The sequence below is a fragment of the Aspergillus thermomutatus genome (genome assembly GCF_002237265.1).
Source record: "Aspergillus thermomutatus strain HMR AF 39 chromosome Unknown NODE_323, whole genome shotgun sequence".
Classification (NCBI taxonomy): domain Eukaryota; kingdom Fungi; phylum Ascomycota; class Eurotiomycetes; order Eurotiales; family Aspergillaceae; genus Aspergillus; species Aspergillus thermomutatus.
The window spans coordinates 1-14,888 of NW_020798373.1; the positions used below are offsets into that span (position 1 = coordinate 1).

Sequence of the window (14,888 nt, forward strand, 5' to 3'; positions counted from 1 at the left end):
AAATGAAGAGAAGGAGGAAGTGAAAAGGAAGAGAGGGGAAGGGTAAGAAGGGATAGGAAGTGAAAGATAAGTAGGAGGGAAAGAATTTTATTTTTATATAGAAAAAGAAGGGGACAAGAAAGTCACAGTTGTATCGGGGGGGAAAAAAAAAAAAAAAAAAAAAAAAAAAAAAAGAAAAAAAAGAAAAAAAAAAAAAAAAAAAAAAAAAAAAAAAAAAAAAAAAAAAAAAAAAAAAAAAAAAAAAAAAAAAAAAGCCGTGCATTCCCATAAGTCGTTGCTGAATTTCGGGTCTCTCACGAGTACCGTGTTTCGTCACCGTCGCTGTCGCTCAGGCTGTCCCGTCGTCTGCTCCGTCCGCCTTCGCGGCGGTATCCCTTGCTGAGTCCCGGGATGGGATGATGGTAGCTCTTAGTCCCCGATCCGTCATCCGTTTCCACATTGGAGTATTGATATTCGGATCTGGAGCCCGCTGACGAGAAATCGAGAGGCTCGGTGTAATGACCCGGCATGGAGGGCCGGTCTCGCTTGCGCGGGCTGCTCTGACGCGACGAGGTAGTCGGAGGAGCCCGTCGTCTCTCCCGGCGACGGTTGTGTCGTCTCGCTGACGGCTCGCGGAGCTGTTGGCGCTCCTCGGTCGTCTGACTCAGGACGTCCTCGCTTCCGGGGGTGAAGGAGAAATTGCGGCTCTGACGCGCGGGCTCGTAGGCGTAGTCGCGTACCTCGCTCATCTTGCTCGCGTTGTAGTAACTGGGTGGGTTGGAGGTGTCGTAGTCGCTGCCGTGGTAGGTTCCGTCCGCCTCGCGATTGATGCCACCGATCCGGGCTGGTTTCTCCTTGCGGTAGGCGCGCACGTCTTCGTCGGCTTCGCCCTCCCAGGTCTCGTCCTTGCGTTTTCGCAGGAGTTTCTGTTTAGCCGTCTCCCGGAATCTGCGCTTGCGCTTGTGGTCTCCCTCCTTCTCGGTGATCGTCGTCGCGGTGTCTGTGTATCCGGCGGCGCTGTCGGTGACCGTGTACCCATCGTCGCTGTAGCCTTTGCCGACAATACTGCCCCCACCCAGTCTCGTACTCTTCGTGGCGTTACTGAGGGTGCGTCCGTCGGGGCCTTTGCGTCGCAGAACGGTGGATTTGTATTCATCCCAGTCTCCTTTTCTCCAGACGAATCCACCATTCTTCGCCCAGAAGAAGAACCAGATGGCGCCGAGAACGAATGCCGCTCCAATCAATGCGAATAATGCTAATAGCCCCTGCATGTTGATGTTCTTGGGGTCGACGGTTCCTTGACCGGGGACATATGTTTTCGCGCTGTCTGCTCTGCGGGTGAGTGTTTTGACAATCTCTGCTGGTGATGCTAGAACAGAGCGGGCGGTAATATCAAGGTCATGACTGGCGACTTGGTTCTCTCTGCCGACAATATGCCCGAGAGGAATACCGGGGAAGTCCCCCACTAGCTGGACGGGAGGCATAGTGGGCGGAAAACAGAGTTGTCAAGAGCACGCAGCTCAAGACAGAACTCTGAAGAGGTCACTTTAGCGCACTTGATTAACGGTCCTCGTGGTATGAGGGGCCTTTACCCTCAAAAGTAGATCCCCAGATTTTGTATCCTTAAAGAATGTTGCTCTCAGCTCCACTTGGTATGGCTGTGGTTCCGATGAGGAATGGATGTTAGCAAATAGGTCGGCAGTTGTCAATTCAAAAATTAATTTTATGCAAATAAAAAGAAGAGAATGCAGAATATACTCGATACTGAGAGAAGCAGACCTGGGTCGATTGAAATTGCGGTGGTTGGATATAATGAGGGAGGCTGGGCATGACGCTTTTGTTTAGGCGATCGGCGTTGTACAGGCAACTTGCTGAGTCATCATTTTATCGATAACAAGCGATATCGATAAGCTACGATAAGATGGATGCTGCTACAAACGAAGTCGAATTAAGAAGATGAAGAGAAAGGTATATGGAGTATTTTAGATGTCTCTTTGATGGTAGACTAATAATATTAATGGAATTCTCTGAATATGCTTTGGATCTTTCAAATACCGTTCAGTGGCTTATAACTACTGAGGTCTGAGCATAAAATGTACTGATGCTGATGGCTTGGTGTACAGTATATATCTGACTTTTCTTCGATAATATTTTAAGAGATTCAGTTTATGACGGCAGGAGGACAGCAGATTACGGCAAGAAAAGCATAGCACAAGACCATGCAGGGATCAACAGTCCAAATCAGCATCTTTCTTGTGAATGCGTCCAGGATCTGAGATCTCTGAACTGACACGGAAGCTTAATTCAGTTCATGAGATCAAAGGGCAGCCTTGCACAGTTGCACTAGACTTACAGTAGATAGATGAGTTTCAATATTAGACTACAATGAAGCTGCCTAGCAGAAAAAGCAATGGGAAGTGAAAACTGCATTTCATGATTAACTTTAGTCGATCAAAGGATCTACCTCCCAGTATCCATCACATAGTGCATTCTAGCTGAAGGAGTAGACTGGATCATACCACCCGTAGCTGGAAAATGGTAATAATCTATGTCATCCATGGAAGCTCATAGATTGAGAATTCGTTAGGCACTTGGGTAACCTGTGGATGGTTTAGCTACCAAGCTGCGGAAAATACGTACCTGATGGATGGATCCTTCAGGAGTCGATACGCAGGACGATTGGTCTACGCGGGAAAGAATATACTTCTCATAGTGGTCTGGTAGATATGACTCAGAGCTTCAAAGATCAGTTCCCGCAGATATACTGCGTAGTTGTGGACGAAACGTCAGAGAGAAATAGTATTTGTGCCCGAGTGGATATCCAAGGAGTCTACTCCGTATAGTCGACCGAAATATGACCTTGAGGGTTCAGGGATTCTAGAATTCTCTGGCTACACAGATAGACATTGATGATCCCGGAGCAGAGCTTTGTTGTGACTGTCGTCAGCACGATGACCATTAACAGATGCATAGCCCTGGCATTGTAGATATAGACCAGGATGCCCAACGCCCGGGTTTCAAGTGACGGGATGTTTTCTAGCGTGCTTCTAAAGGGAGTTCGATGCCAGTGTAACCAGTATTACTTGCCCACCCCACCACCTGAATCAGTTAGTTTCAGTGTTAATATTCGGACTCTATCCAAGGTGAAACCAAGATCGTTGTATCTTATCAGTGGGGTAATCGTCCATTACCATCGACAAGGAACATTCTTTTCAGATCTTTTGGACGAAAAGACCTTGGGGCTGAACACTTGGAACTGACCAGGTTTCAGGTCATAGCTATGTAGTTTCGATAATACAAGGAATTTGCTGCCTTGCGGAAATCTTTTTTAAAAAAAAAGAAAAAAAAAAAAAAAGGATAGTCATGGAAGACTGAAGGAAAATCATGTGGACAGAGGGGCATCAAGACTCAAAGTTGCCCCTCATTGAGATCAAAATTTTTAAAATGGAGACATGAGCAAGGAAGACGCCGCAGTGGAGGTCACTGGCAGACTATTGGGCCGCAATGGATTTGGGCACCGATTGGGACAGGAGAATTTCGGATTAGAAATGGCTGATAATCTGCCTGACTGGATTCGAGGATTGAGAAGGAGAAAAGATCAAAATCTTGTACGGAGTATCGGAAACAAATGATTTATCTGGTCATAGGATCTCAAGATAAATGGCATCATTGTTGAAGAGGACAGTAAGGTAAAGTGGTGGAGATGTTTCTGTCACGATGTCTGTTCCACGGTTGGTTCCGTTCTGACCCAGGGATCTCTTTTGTTTTGTCTTATCCCATTTTGATACTATGATTATTAGCAATATTTGGGTCTATGAAATGTCGACATCTTATCACCACCTAGTAAGTAGTAGTATGACAATATGACTGTCAACACCATGGATCCTGGGTCTTCCATGCTCATTCTGTGCCGCATCGGAATGTCTTTTGGAACGGGCCAATGGAATAATCGCCTGTACACAGCAGTCTTCTGCTGAGTTCTGCCTGATGGAGATTATGACTGTCGACTGACTCAACTGTAGATGCTTCAGTAACCTTGACAAAAGAAGGGATAAGAATCCAGGCAGTTGCTGGTAACGTATATCAACAAGCATATCGAGTTCGAACAGCAGAGCAGGACGAGGGGCCTTTTTAAATAAGAGATAGATAGTATCGAGTATTCTGATATTACTACTATAACAAACTATTAATCTAGGATATCGATAGACATAGTCTCATCGTCTCAAATTCTTCTCTCTGTCCTCGAGATATGTTAAGAGCATTCTAATCTAATATACCTAGTTAGTGGCAGATCAGGCATCGTTCGGCCGCCACTCACTCTTCCAACGCCTCCCCACCTTGCTGAGAATTCAAGTGATTACAGCACTCTGTACGGACTCCGTACTTCCACAGTTCCTGTTGATAGTAAAGAGACCTTATTGTTGAGGATCATTTTCTTCATTCTCAATCATCACTGGTCAAGAAGAACAAAAAGCAAAAGAAAAGGCACAGGAAAAATCCCCTCGTCCCTCCAGGATATACTTCTGCCTTTTGATGATGATGATTTTCTTCTCTCCGTTTCTTCACGATCAGCTTTTATGATTATTTATTTATTAATATTGCTCACTATTTTTCTTCTGTTGGGTAACGACGACTTAAAAAGACTTTGTGTCCATCTGCGCGTATCTTTGTCCTTGCAGCCTCTTTTCCTCTCCTTCTTCTCTTTTTCCCCTCTCTGTCAGTCTTCTTCTGGTCCTTTTCAGATCTCTCTTTGTGGTTACTCTACCTATCCATTCTACCCAATAATATACGTATCTTCATCCTGACTGGATCTGTTCCATCGCGTTGTCAATCTGTCTTCCTCTTTCTGTCCACCTACCTATCTTGTCTCTTCTCCTCCATTCTCCACAGTTGCTAGTTCACCACATTTTCTTCTTTGCGTCCCAACCCCACCTTGAAGCCTACTACGGAGTACAGTCCTCTATCTACTCGTCGACTTGTCAGGGCCCGATCACCAGGGAAGAAACGAACACCCAACCGGTAGACACTACTAGGACAGACTACTGGTTACACGCTTGGTCTGCATCTACACTCTGCAGCCAGGCGACTTTTTCTTCGCCAGTCCTCCACTCACCGTTCGCCAGAACTTTGACTACAGACTTCTCCTCTTTTTCTCCCGTCAGTCTCCGTTTCCACTCTGTATCTGCTGCTGTCTCTCTGCTTGTCGACCCACCGCCTCTTCCGTCCACCACCTGGATAGTTTCGTGCGTCGAACCAACCAACGCCAGCTTCACTCGCTGTCTGCTTCTTTCTCAAGGAAAAGAAAAGAAGAAGAAGAAAAAAAAAAATTCATCGATGGAGACATTGCAGGCTTTGAAGGACGACTGCCACTTTGCATCCACTGCCCGTCGCTGACAGACTGCGATCTAGACGCGCGCCGTCACTCTACTACTTGCCAGACCTGCAGGACCTCCTACATTTTCGGACCATCGCAGAAAGTGGGTTGAAGGAACAAACCACGAAGCGGAAAATTTACCAAATTACCCATATTGGGTAAGGCGAAAGGGTAAAAAAAAGGGAGAAAATTCGAAAAAAGAAAAAAAAAAATTATCTGAGTCACCCTGAATGAGCAGCAGTGGTGGCTCCTGTTAATCGACTAAGCAATCCGAAGCCTGCTGGATCACCACGTTTCACGTCATCCACTGTGTCCTCCCCTTACCAGCCCCCTCCCCCTTAGTTAGGGACCCAACCTGGGCCTTGGCCATTGCCCTTAAGTCATGACTGGCAAAGTGCCTCATGCCGCCTTCTGTGAGGAGTACGACGAAGACGCACATGTCATTCTCCCCGAAACTCGTCAAGTCGCTCACATCGCTGCAAAACGCTCCAAGGCTGACCTGAGATCTCGACCTGAGCCCTTGGTTGATGGTGCCAGTGATTCAGGATACTCCAGTCGCACTGCCGCCACCGTCAATAGCGCCCAATCTGGCCCGTCGGGCCGGAAAAGCCCTGTCCCTCTTAAACTCGATTCCACGCTCAAGCGAGCCGACCTTGACAAAATTCGCTCCTCTCGCAAAGATCGTGCAAAAGAAAAGCCCGCACGCCCTGTGCGTGACGACAAGATGCAGGTCGGAACCTATCCCAGTTCCAGCCATTACGCTGCTGCTCCAGTTCAGCGGTCCCCTTCCAGACCCCGACGACGAGACAGTGTTCATGTGCGTCACGTCCCAGGAACCTGCTGGGAATGCGATCAAGGATTTTATCATGCCTCGACACCAGTTGAACCGAGACGGATCGAACATCCCTACTATGTCTCGCAACCGCCGCCGTCAATCCATGATTATCCTCCGCCACCGCCATCACCACAGACCCGATATCCCCCGTCGGTCATCCAGGACGTTCATGTCTCTCACAGCAGCCGTCCCTCCGCCCGTTCCAGTCGCTCCAATTCGTATCACTCGAATGCTCGTCCGTCGAGCTTTCATGGGATGATGCCGGGTATGGGGGCCATGGTGTATGCCCCGTCTCCTATGAGTCGCTACGAAGCCGGACCTCCATTGTCCTCATCCGCTTATGCCAATAGCCCCTCCTATGCAGCCTCGCATTATGCCCAACCGTCTCCATATTATGGAGTACAGGAGTTTGCGGCTCTTCCTTTAACTGACCACCACCAGGAGCGATCGGTCTCCAAGACCGGAGAGAAGCAGCCGCGTGCACGGCGCCCTTCTCTTTATGGGCCACCTGTCGTGGATCATGTGCCTCCCACCCCGCCTTACGACGAGAGCGAAGATGACGACGATGATGAAGAAGATGTCGATGAGAGCGAAGACGAGCAACTACTTGAACCGCCACCTCCTCCTCCCGTCCAGCCCCGACCGCGGCTTCCTTCTCATTCGTCTCACCATCGCGATGAAGACTATTATCGCATGCCACCTCCGCCGATCAAAAATAATGCCCGGCCGCACATCATTCAGAAGCGCCCCGAACCTCCACGCAAGTCAGCAACAACCACGTCTGTCACGTCGGAGCGCCGCTCATCGAGAACCTTTGATCTATCCGAGATGGAAGACGCGCTGCCGAGCTACGGATACCGACGGTCATCACGCGAGACCGTTGTTCCCGAGCGAAGCCAGAGTCTGAGGGGCAGCAGACGCTCTACGTCCTATCATGACTCCGCGCGCCCGGCCCGAATTGCCATCGAGGGTGCTCGTCGCCAACGGACAACAGTCTACGACTACAATCCCGGCGGCGATATCGAGGATAAGCAGCGAGAGGCAGAAGAGTATCAGGCGTCGAGGTCAGGCAAAGCCGTAGCGGTGCCACTTACAGCGGATGCCCTGCGCAAAGCCAAATCATCGCAGCGTGCGGAAAGCGACAGCGGAAGTCAAAAGAGCCGTAGCAGCCGAGGCAGCGATGCTCGCACTCAAAATGGTAGCAGCGGCGAAGCCAAGCCGGAGGAAGATGATAACATTGTCATGACCATGAATGGTGTGACCATGAGTTTCACTCAAAAGTCTGTCGGGGGAAAGCGTATCAGCGTCCGGACGGGCGAAACGGGAGCGGTTGAGCTGAACATCGAGGGGAAGCGACCGAAGAAGTATCTAACCGGCGGCTCTGATTATACTGGCAGCGTTTCCCGAAGGGAACTGGAAGACCCGCGGCGTCCCCGAGGTGACCGGCGGTCCGACAAGGCTAGTCATCGATCTAGTCGGTCGACATACAGCGGACGGTACTAGGCCACTGTGCCTTGATGCCCGTTGTTACTGCTCTGATGCTTTTTCTTGTCATTTCTCTCGGTTGAGTTCACATCTAGACGTTTCTTCCTCTCTCGAATTGCTTACTTCCTCGAGGTCCATGCTTTTGCAAAGACTCAACTCTGCTAGGGACAGGTCGTGAAGCAGTTTATAAAAAGTTTCTCTACTTTCTTTTGGGTCGGGCTTTGTTTACGGGAAGAAAAAATGGGTCCACGGGAATCACCGCGATCGCCGAGCATCTGCGATCCGCCCGTGCTTGTCATTTTGACCGAAAAAGTGGGAAGGCTCGCTGATGATTCGAAAAGATCTCATTGCAATTCCGTGTTTATTTCTTTTGGATAAAAGGGCGGCTCTTTGTTTTTGCTGTTTGTTTGCGAGAAGAGGAGGGATGGTGTCAACTGACTCCGACCGATCACGCCCATCACGGCGAAATGATTGTACGATTCTGATGACGTGCAATGATTCATGTTGATGCTTTTATGTTTATGCTTCGTCATGCCCCTCTGCGAGTGCCGTTGATTTGTATAATCTCCTTGGATGACCCTCACCTGTTTTCTTTTCATGCCTGTCTGCCTGTTTGCTTTGTCTGTCTTGGTTATCAGCATTTGAGGACGAGTTAGAATCGACGGAGAAGGTATACCCCGAGTTGTTTGTTCGTCGGCAATGACTATTTACTTTCGAATTTTCATGTCCCATTAGCGATACCTGTACCTTTCTTCTCCTCATTTTGCTTCCTTTGAGGGTCCGACTTCACTCGTAGTTGGTGGATGCTCGGCTTTTCTCCTCGAGACCGCGATGTACTTTTCTATTTCGACCCCTTCCAAAGGGTCATCCCTTTCGAATGCTCTTCGCATTGACACAAGACCGGACAACCGGTCCTTTGATACGATCATACCAGCGACAGGTCTGTAGAAGCCAATTAATGCATTCTATGTTCAATACGATTCATTCAAAGCATCACATCCAAAGATTGATTCTGACCCCAATTAAAAAAAGTACTAATCTACAATCCCACCAACCCAGAGAAAATCTATATATAGACGGTAAACGAAGGACGAGAAGAAGACGAACCAAGAAAAGACCATAGACCCTCAATATAATTGCAAACAGGCTCAGCTCCGTCTCAGAACCAGGACAATCCACCCGAAAAGCCTATACACGGCGATAATCCCAATCAGAATCCCCACCCACTTCCCCGTCCGCCCAGTCGCATACCCATACGTTTCGAGCACGCCCGTTCCTCGGATGCGGCACTGCGACGCAAGATCGGTCTGGTACATGCAGTTGCACCCCTGGCCGCAGGAGTACGTTCTGTGCGAGAGCTCGTTGACCATCATACCCTGGAAGACGTATGCCTAGCGGCGGTCAGCAACATGCGCTCCGCAGCTCTGCAGATGGGGGCGTACCTGATAATCAATATAATGGAAGACATATTTCCAGAAGGGGTTGAGGATCGTCGGGGAGACGAGGAACCCGCCGACGCTCATCCAGAGGCCGTTTGCGAAGGCGACGAGGGCAAGCGAGATGACGAAGTTGGGGAAGATGGAGGTGACGAAGACGACGAGGGATTCGGCGGCCAGGAGATCGAGGAAGAGCCACATGACCCATCTGAAGAAGGCGACCGCGTCTGGGCGGAAGTTGGAAAGCCAGTAGGCGACGATGGAGAAGAGGATTGAGATTAGGACTGGAGGGAGTGAGAGTTAGTTTGAGGGGTAGAGGCGAAGAGGTAGGGGGGGAAACGTACAGAGGAAAGGAAGGCCGATGATAAAGTTGGAGACCATGAATGGGAGGGCACCGTAGAGGCCGTTTGCTCGCTCCTTGATGAAGGTTGCTCGGTCTTCGAGAAAGGCGGGCACGTAGGCCACGGCCATGAAGCTCATGAAGGCGGATCCGAAGAACTATCGAAACGTGAGCATCATTCGAAGGAAGAACGAGGAATTACTTACAATTGCGTTGATGAAGGGCTGGATGTACTCTTGTGATTCATGTAGACGTAGCCAGACGGTGCCCATCATGATGGCCAGTCCTGGCTCGAGTTAGCATACTCCTGAGCATGATTTCTGGGATGTTTACTTACCCAGATACATGACAATGCGGATGCCATACGCCACAACGTCGCGGTAGCTCTTGATGAAAGAGCGGTGCAAAAGTGACCAGGTGATACTCGCAGCGTTCGGCCGAGAGAGCTCTTCCATCGCGATCCTCTTCCCGTCCTTTTCGGGGTGCTCAATCAACTGCGAGACGTGGGCGTTCACGGCGCTCCGCTCGCCGGACTGCAACCAGGATTCCTGGATGTGCTGCACTCGCTCCACGGCATTGGCTCCTTTGGCATCGGAGAAGTCGGAGCTGACAATGTCGAGAATGAACTCTGCGGGGTTCGTGTTTGGGGGGATGGGATGGCCGATGCTGTTGAAGTAGGTCGATACATGGGGGACGGGGCCGAAATAGCAGGTCTTGCCCTTGGACAGAAGAAGCAACTTGTCGAAGAGTTGAAAGGTGGTCGTCGACGGCTGATGGATGCTTGCGATGATGATGAGCTGCGAGACTCGCGTCAGCCTTGTCTCCAATCAGTAAAGGTATTCGTCTTACATTGCTCGCTACCGCCAATTCCTTGACATAAGAAATCACCTCGTAACTCGCCGTCGAGTCCAGACCGCTAGTCGGCTCATCCAGAAACAGAATCTTCGGGCAGGTGATTAGTTGGCTTGCCACGCTTACTCTCCGTTTCTGACCCCCGCTGATTCCCTTTCGGATTGGAGTTCCGACCAGCGTCGCAGCCTGATTTTGAATACCAAAAGACTCCAATAGAGTCTGGATACGGTCACGCCGCTGCGTTTTTGAAACAGAGCTGCAAGCCCCTGTTAGTAAGCCTTGTACCACAGACAGTATAATTGGAAGAAAGGAAATACCCTGGCAGCGAAAGGTCAGCGGCAAACTTCAGCGTCTCCTGCACCGTCAATGAGCCGATCAGAGCGTCCTCCTGCTCCACGTAGGAAGTGATCCGGCCAAAGGTGGCATTGTCGAGCTTCCCACTATTAACGTAGCATTCCCCCGTGGTCTTCGCGCCCGATGTAGCTGCCCGGCGCGCGAGCACATTGAGCAAAGTCGTCTTGCCGCATCCTGAGGGGCCCATCAAAGCAACCAATTCACCTTTTGGCCAATCTCAGTACCATGATCCACATTAACAGCAGCAATGATATAGAAGTTACATACCCTGATGGATACTCCCGCTGATACCCTCAATCAGGTTGAGGGGCTGCTTCGTCCGGCGGTCCTTGACGGTGACCGTCAAGTCATTCCAGGCGAAGTTGTGGACTGTATGATTGACCAGAAACTTGTTTCCATCATTTCTCTCCAGATCGGGACTGATCGTCCCTGAGATGCTCCTATCTGTGTCCATGGTGAACAGCAACTGAATCAGGTGACTTCGCGGGGGTAGGAAGTATAGACGGAGAGGAGAAGAGAGGGACTCAGGAAAACAGTCGGAGGGAGTGATGACATTTTGAATGAATCCTCAAAGGCCAATTAACCAATGACTGGCGTGAGATGAGATCAACCGTTCGCAGCCACATTCGATAGATTTTCTTGCAGCTGCGATAGACTGATACTACGGAGTACCACAGCCCATACTGGAATGCTGATAGTAGGACGACGGGACTCACCCCGAAGACCCCGAAAACGCCGACGGAGCCTCAGGTATCCATTCCAACCGTGCCAGCCCTATCACTTAGTTAAGGCTATCAATTGATTAGGTAAGACATTATTATGTAACTAGTTATTGGTCCCCGAAAAATGCACGGGCCAGAAAAGTCACCCTGAGTGACTTAACCCTTGGGTAGTCGCCGTTCTACCAGCTTGTTATTACCTGGATCTATCGGTCGATGATTCATTCTTTCCCAAATCTGAGAACCCCGGTATCTCGGACTGAAAATTCGTTTGCTGATCTCGTCCGATATCCCTTGCCATGCCGATCTTCGAGGTGAGGGTGGTACAGCATGTATGTACCTTGCGCGCTGGCACACAAAGTGCATTCGAGGACAGTCACGACTTAGAAAAAAAGCAATTACTTAGCAGCTGAGCGACCAACAGGGCGCTAATGCTGACGCTTGGGGTAGACAATACAGTAGTACGTAGTCTCGGTCATAGCCGCAGTGCTAGCTGCGCAGATTTAATGAACCGTTAGGCAGTTATGGCGCCTGCCGTGAGCATTTCTGCAGTAAGCGGCATGTAACGCTGCAGTCTGTTGGTCACAGTTCTGGAACAGAGCGAAATTGAATCCCGATCTGGTCTTGGCCTTCGCTATTGTCTCCAGTTATTAGCGGAAAGATGGACTGCGCTATCTATGGTTGTCTTGCGCGTCGTTTCTGCTAAACTTTGTTCATTTGGATTATTGAATTGCTGCCCCAAAGGGTTGAAAAGTCTCGATCTCCCAATCTATTGCGTTGAATCAAAGCCTCGGTTCAAGCTTTCTTCGGACCGCGTTGGCATATCTGGTTTGCATGCTTACATGAGAGTCGATGCCTGACAAGTTCATAAGCAATAGCGAGAACATGTTTGGTATTCAGCGATATAAGAAGACTTCATTTTAGTATTTATATTCTCTTTTATTGCGCCATTTACATACTGGAGAAAAGGGTAAAATGTTAGTCCATGTCCTGTTCCTAAATTCAAGGTGATCACGTACCGTTCAACAGGGCTGAGACCCAGAACCCTCATACCGTTGTGCAATACTTGCCTGGCCGCCTCGTACAGTGCCATACGGGCCTTCTTGAGCTCGGGCTCGCTTCCCACAACCTTGAGCACGTCGTAGCTGGAGCTGAGGATGTGTGTCATACGGAATAGGTAGGTGATGATGGTGGTTGGCTCAAGCGTCTTGGTAGTGTTCAGCAGCACATCTGGCCAGGTCGCTAGCAGACGGACGAGATCGATGGCGTGGCTCTCCGTCAGGAGGTCAAGGTTGGCAGAGCCCAGCTCTTCAACGTTCAGGCCCGACTTGCGGACAATGGAGCAGAGACGGGCATGTGCGTACTGCAGGTAGGGACCGGTGTCACCCTCGAATGAGGTCATCGCATCGAGGTTGAAGTCATAACCGTTGATACTGCAATCTGTTAGTTTCGTGGGCTCAATCTCTCTAAGGCGAGTAGCGAAATATACGCACCGTTTTCCGGTCATGTCCTGTACCATGACCGAGGTCAGACCCAGAATATCCGCCGTCTCTTCGGGGTTCTCGACCTGGGCGTACTTCTCGGCATTGCCCTTCATGACTTCGTGCATCTTGTCGGCAACATCCCTCAGGATGTCATCCAAGAACTTGACAGTACCCTTACGGGTGCTCATACCACGGACCATACCGAAGTTGATGTGCTGGCAGCGGCTGGCCAAATCCTTGTGGCCCATCAGCTCTGTGATCTTAAAGAGTTGAGCCAAGTGGAGATCCTGCTGTGCCGCGACCACGTAGATCATCTTATCGAAGTGGTAGGCCTCATCACGCTCCATGATAGCTCCAATATCACGCGTCAGGTACAGAGGAGTGCCATCCTTGCGGACAATGATGGCCTTTCCGAGCTTCTTAGCGCCGTGCTTGGTGAAGTCAACGATGACAGCGCCCTCGGACTTCTCCGAAACTCCAGCCTTTTCCATAGCCTGGTAGGCGGCGGTCATGCTTTCGTTCTTGATCTGAGACTCTCCAGAGTAGACATCAAAGTCAATGTTGAGACGAGCATAGGTCTGCTTGTACTTCTCGATACTGAGATCGCGGAATCGCCGCCAGAGGGCGAGAGCCTCCTGGTCTCCGTCCTCCATGCTCTTGAAGTAACGACGAGCCTTTTCGTCCTCGCTAACATCAACGAGCTTGGCAAGCTCGGCTTCAAGCTCAGTCACATCCTCGTTCTTCTCCTTCTTGGCCTTGATCTGGTCCTTCAAAACCTTGATAGGACCCTCCTGCTCCGCGACAATCTGGTTGATCTTGACGTAGACATCGAATAAGTGGTTGATAGGGTTCTTAAGCAGCTCCTCCTCATTACCAAAGCGCTTGAAACCATTGGCAAGGAGACCGTATTGCTTTCCCCAATCACCGAGGTAGTTCATCTTGATGACGTCCCAACCCATAACGGTGTAGAGGTTCGCCAGGAAACCTCCGATGATGGTACTTCTAAGGTGACCAGCATGGAAGGGCTTGGCGATGTTAGGCGACGAGAACTCGACAATGATTCTCTTCTTTCCCTTGGAAGGATCCAAGGGATCTCGCAAACCCTGGTTGCCATTGGTACCGAATGTAGCCTTCTCCTTCAGAATACGGGAAACGACGGTCTTGGTGAGAGGTTCGGGCTTGAAGAAGAACTGCAGATGGACGCCAAATGGGACAGGAGGCGCAACCAGATCAGATTCGGGGAACTTCTCTGCAAGCTCCTTGCACAGTTCTTGAGGGTTCTTCTTGATTTGTAAGGATGGAACCTAAGACATTGACCTATGTTAACCTTCGCTCGTCCCCTATCTGCAGCTTGGTAGGTCACGCATTGTTCGTACCGGCAGAAGCAAGTCACCCTTGTCCAGTGTATTGGTCCATTGCAGCTTGGAGTAAAGCTTCTCAGGCTCGATGCCAGCTGCGGCACCCAGCTTCTCCGCAATGTGTGCTCTGTAGAGGTCGACAGGGTTTAACGAGGGGTAGCAGTTGGGGAACTTGGAGGTCTCAGAGGTCGACTGGATGGTCAGCCCCTCAACGGCGACAGGAAGGTCAGCGGCAGATGCCATAGCTGCAACTAATTTCGAGGGTTTCCCGGAGAGCGCGGCCAGCGAAGCGGAGGTACCGAAGGCTCGAGAGCAGAGGGACGGACGTGGGGTATTAAATTGAAGATCGGTAGAAGCACGAAAGTAGAAAGGAAAGCGACTTTGCTGTGGACTGTAGGATCGAACAGTCTGAAAAATGTCGCTTGAAAATCGCCGGGCCCCGCTAAGCAGATAGCGACCCATAGACGGAGGGGAATCTTAAGCCTCGAGAGGGGAACAACTTTTCTTTCGTTGACTCAAAGCGGCAATTCAGCTTCTGCCCAAGGCGGTGACTCAACAGTCACGGCCGATCATTCCTCCAAATATCACGTGTGCTATTTGAGCCCTACTCGCAAGTTGCAAGTGTCTTCGCTACCTTACTGACGTCACCAGATTTCAACAACCTGCTGCCGA

General features: G+C 50.1%; 3 protein-coding genes across 3 annotated transcripts; 1 reads left to right on the forward strand and 2 right to left on the reverse strand.

The window, feature by feature from the left end:
- Window positions 1-293: 293 nt before the first annotated feature.
- Window positions 294-1,463, reverse strand: CDV56_100089 (uncharacterized protein; the record flags this gene model as incomplete). The annotated part of the gene is made up of 1 exon (XM_026753708.1): window positions 294-1,463. The coding sequence occupies one exon, from the start codon at window positions 1,461-1,463 to the stop codon at window positions 294-296; it is 1,170 nt and encodes a 389-aa protein (XP_026610362.1).
- Window positions 1,464-5,735: 4,272 nt separating this feature from the next.
- CDV56_101079 (uncharacterized protein) lies at window positions 5,736-7,691 on the forward strand (the record flags this gene model as incomplete). Its single annotated transcript, XM_026754698.1, has 1 exon — window positions 5,736-7,691. One exon carries the CDS (start codon window positions 5,736-5,738, stop codon window positions 7,689-7,691), a length of 1,956 nt encoding a protein of 651 aa, XP_026610363.1.
- Window positions 7,692-8,821: 1,130 nt separating this feature from the next.
- CDV56_101550 (uncharacterized protein) lies at window positions 8,822-14,678 on the reverse strand (the record flags this gene model as incomplete). Its single annotated transcript, XM_026755169.1, has 11 exons — window positions 8,822-9,064; window positions 9,116-9,393; window positions 9,454-9,607; window positions 9,656-9,735; window positions 9,787-10,246; window positions 10,299-10,557; window positions 10,619-10,859; window positions 10,923-11,095; window positions 12,394-12,807; window positions 12,868-14,162; window positions 14,235-14,678. The coding sequence occupies 11 exons, from the start codon at window positions 14,676-14,678 to the stop codon at window positions 8,822-8,824; spliced, it is 4,041 nt and encodes a 1,346-aa protein (XP_026610364.1).
- Window positions 14,679-14,888: the final 210 nt, after the last annotated feature.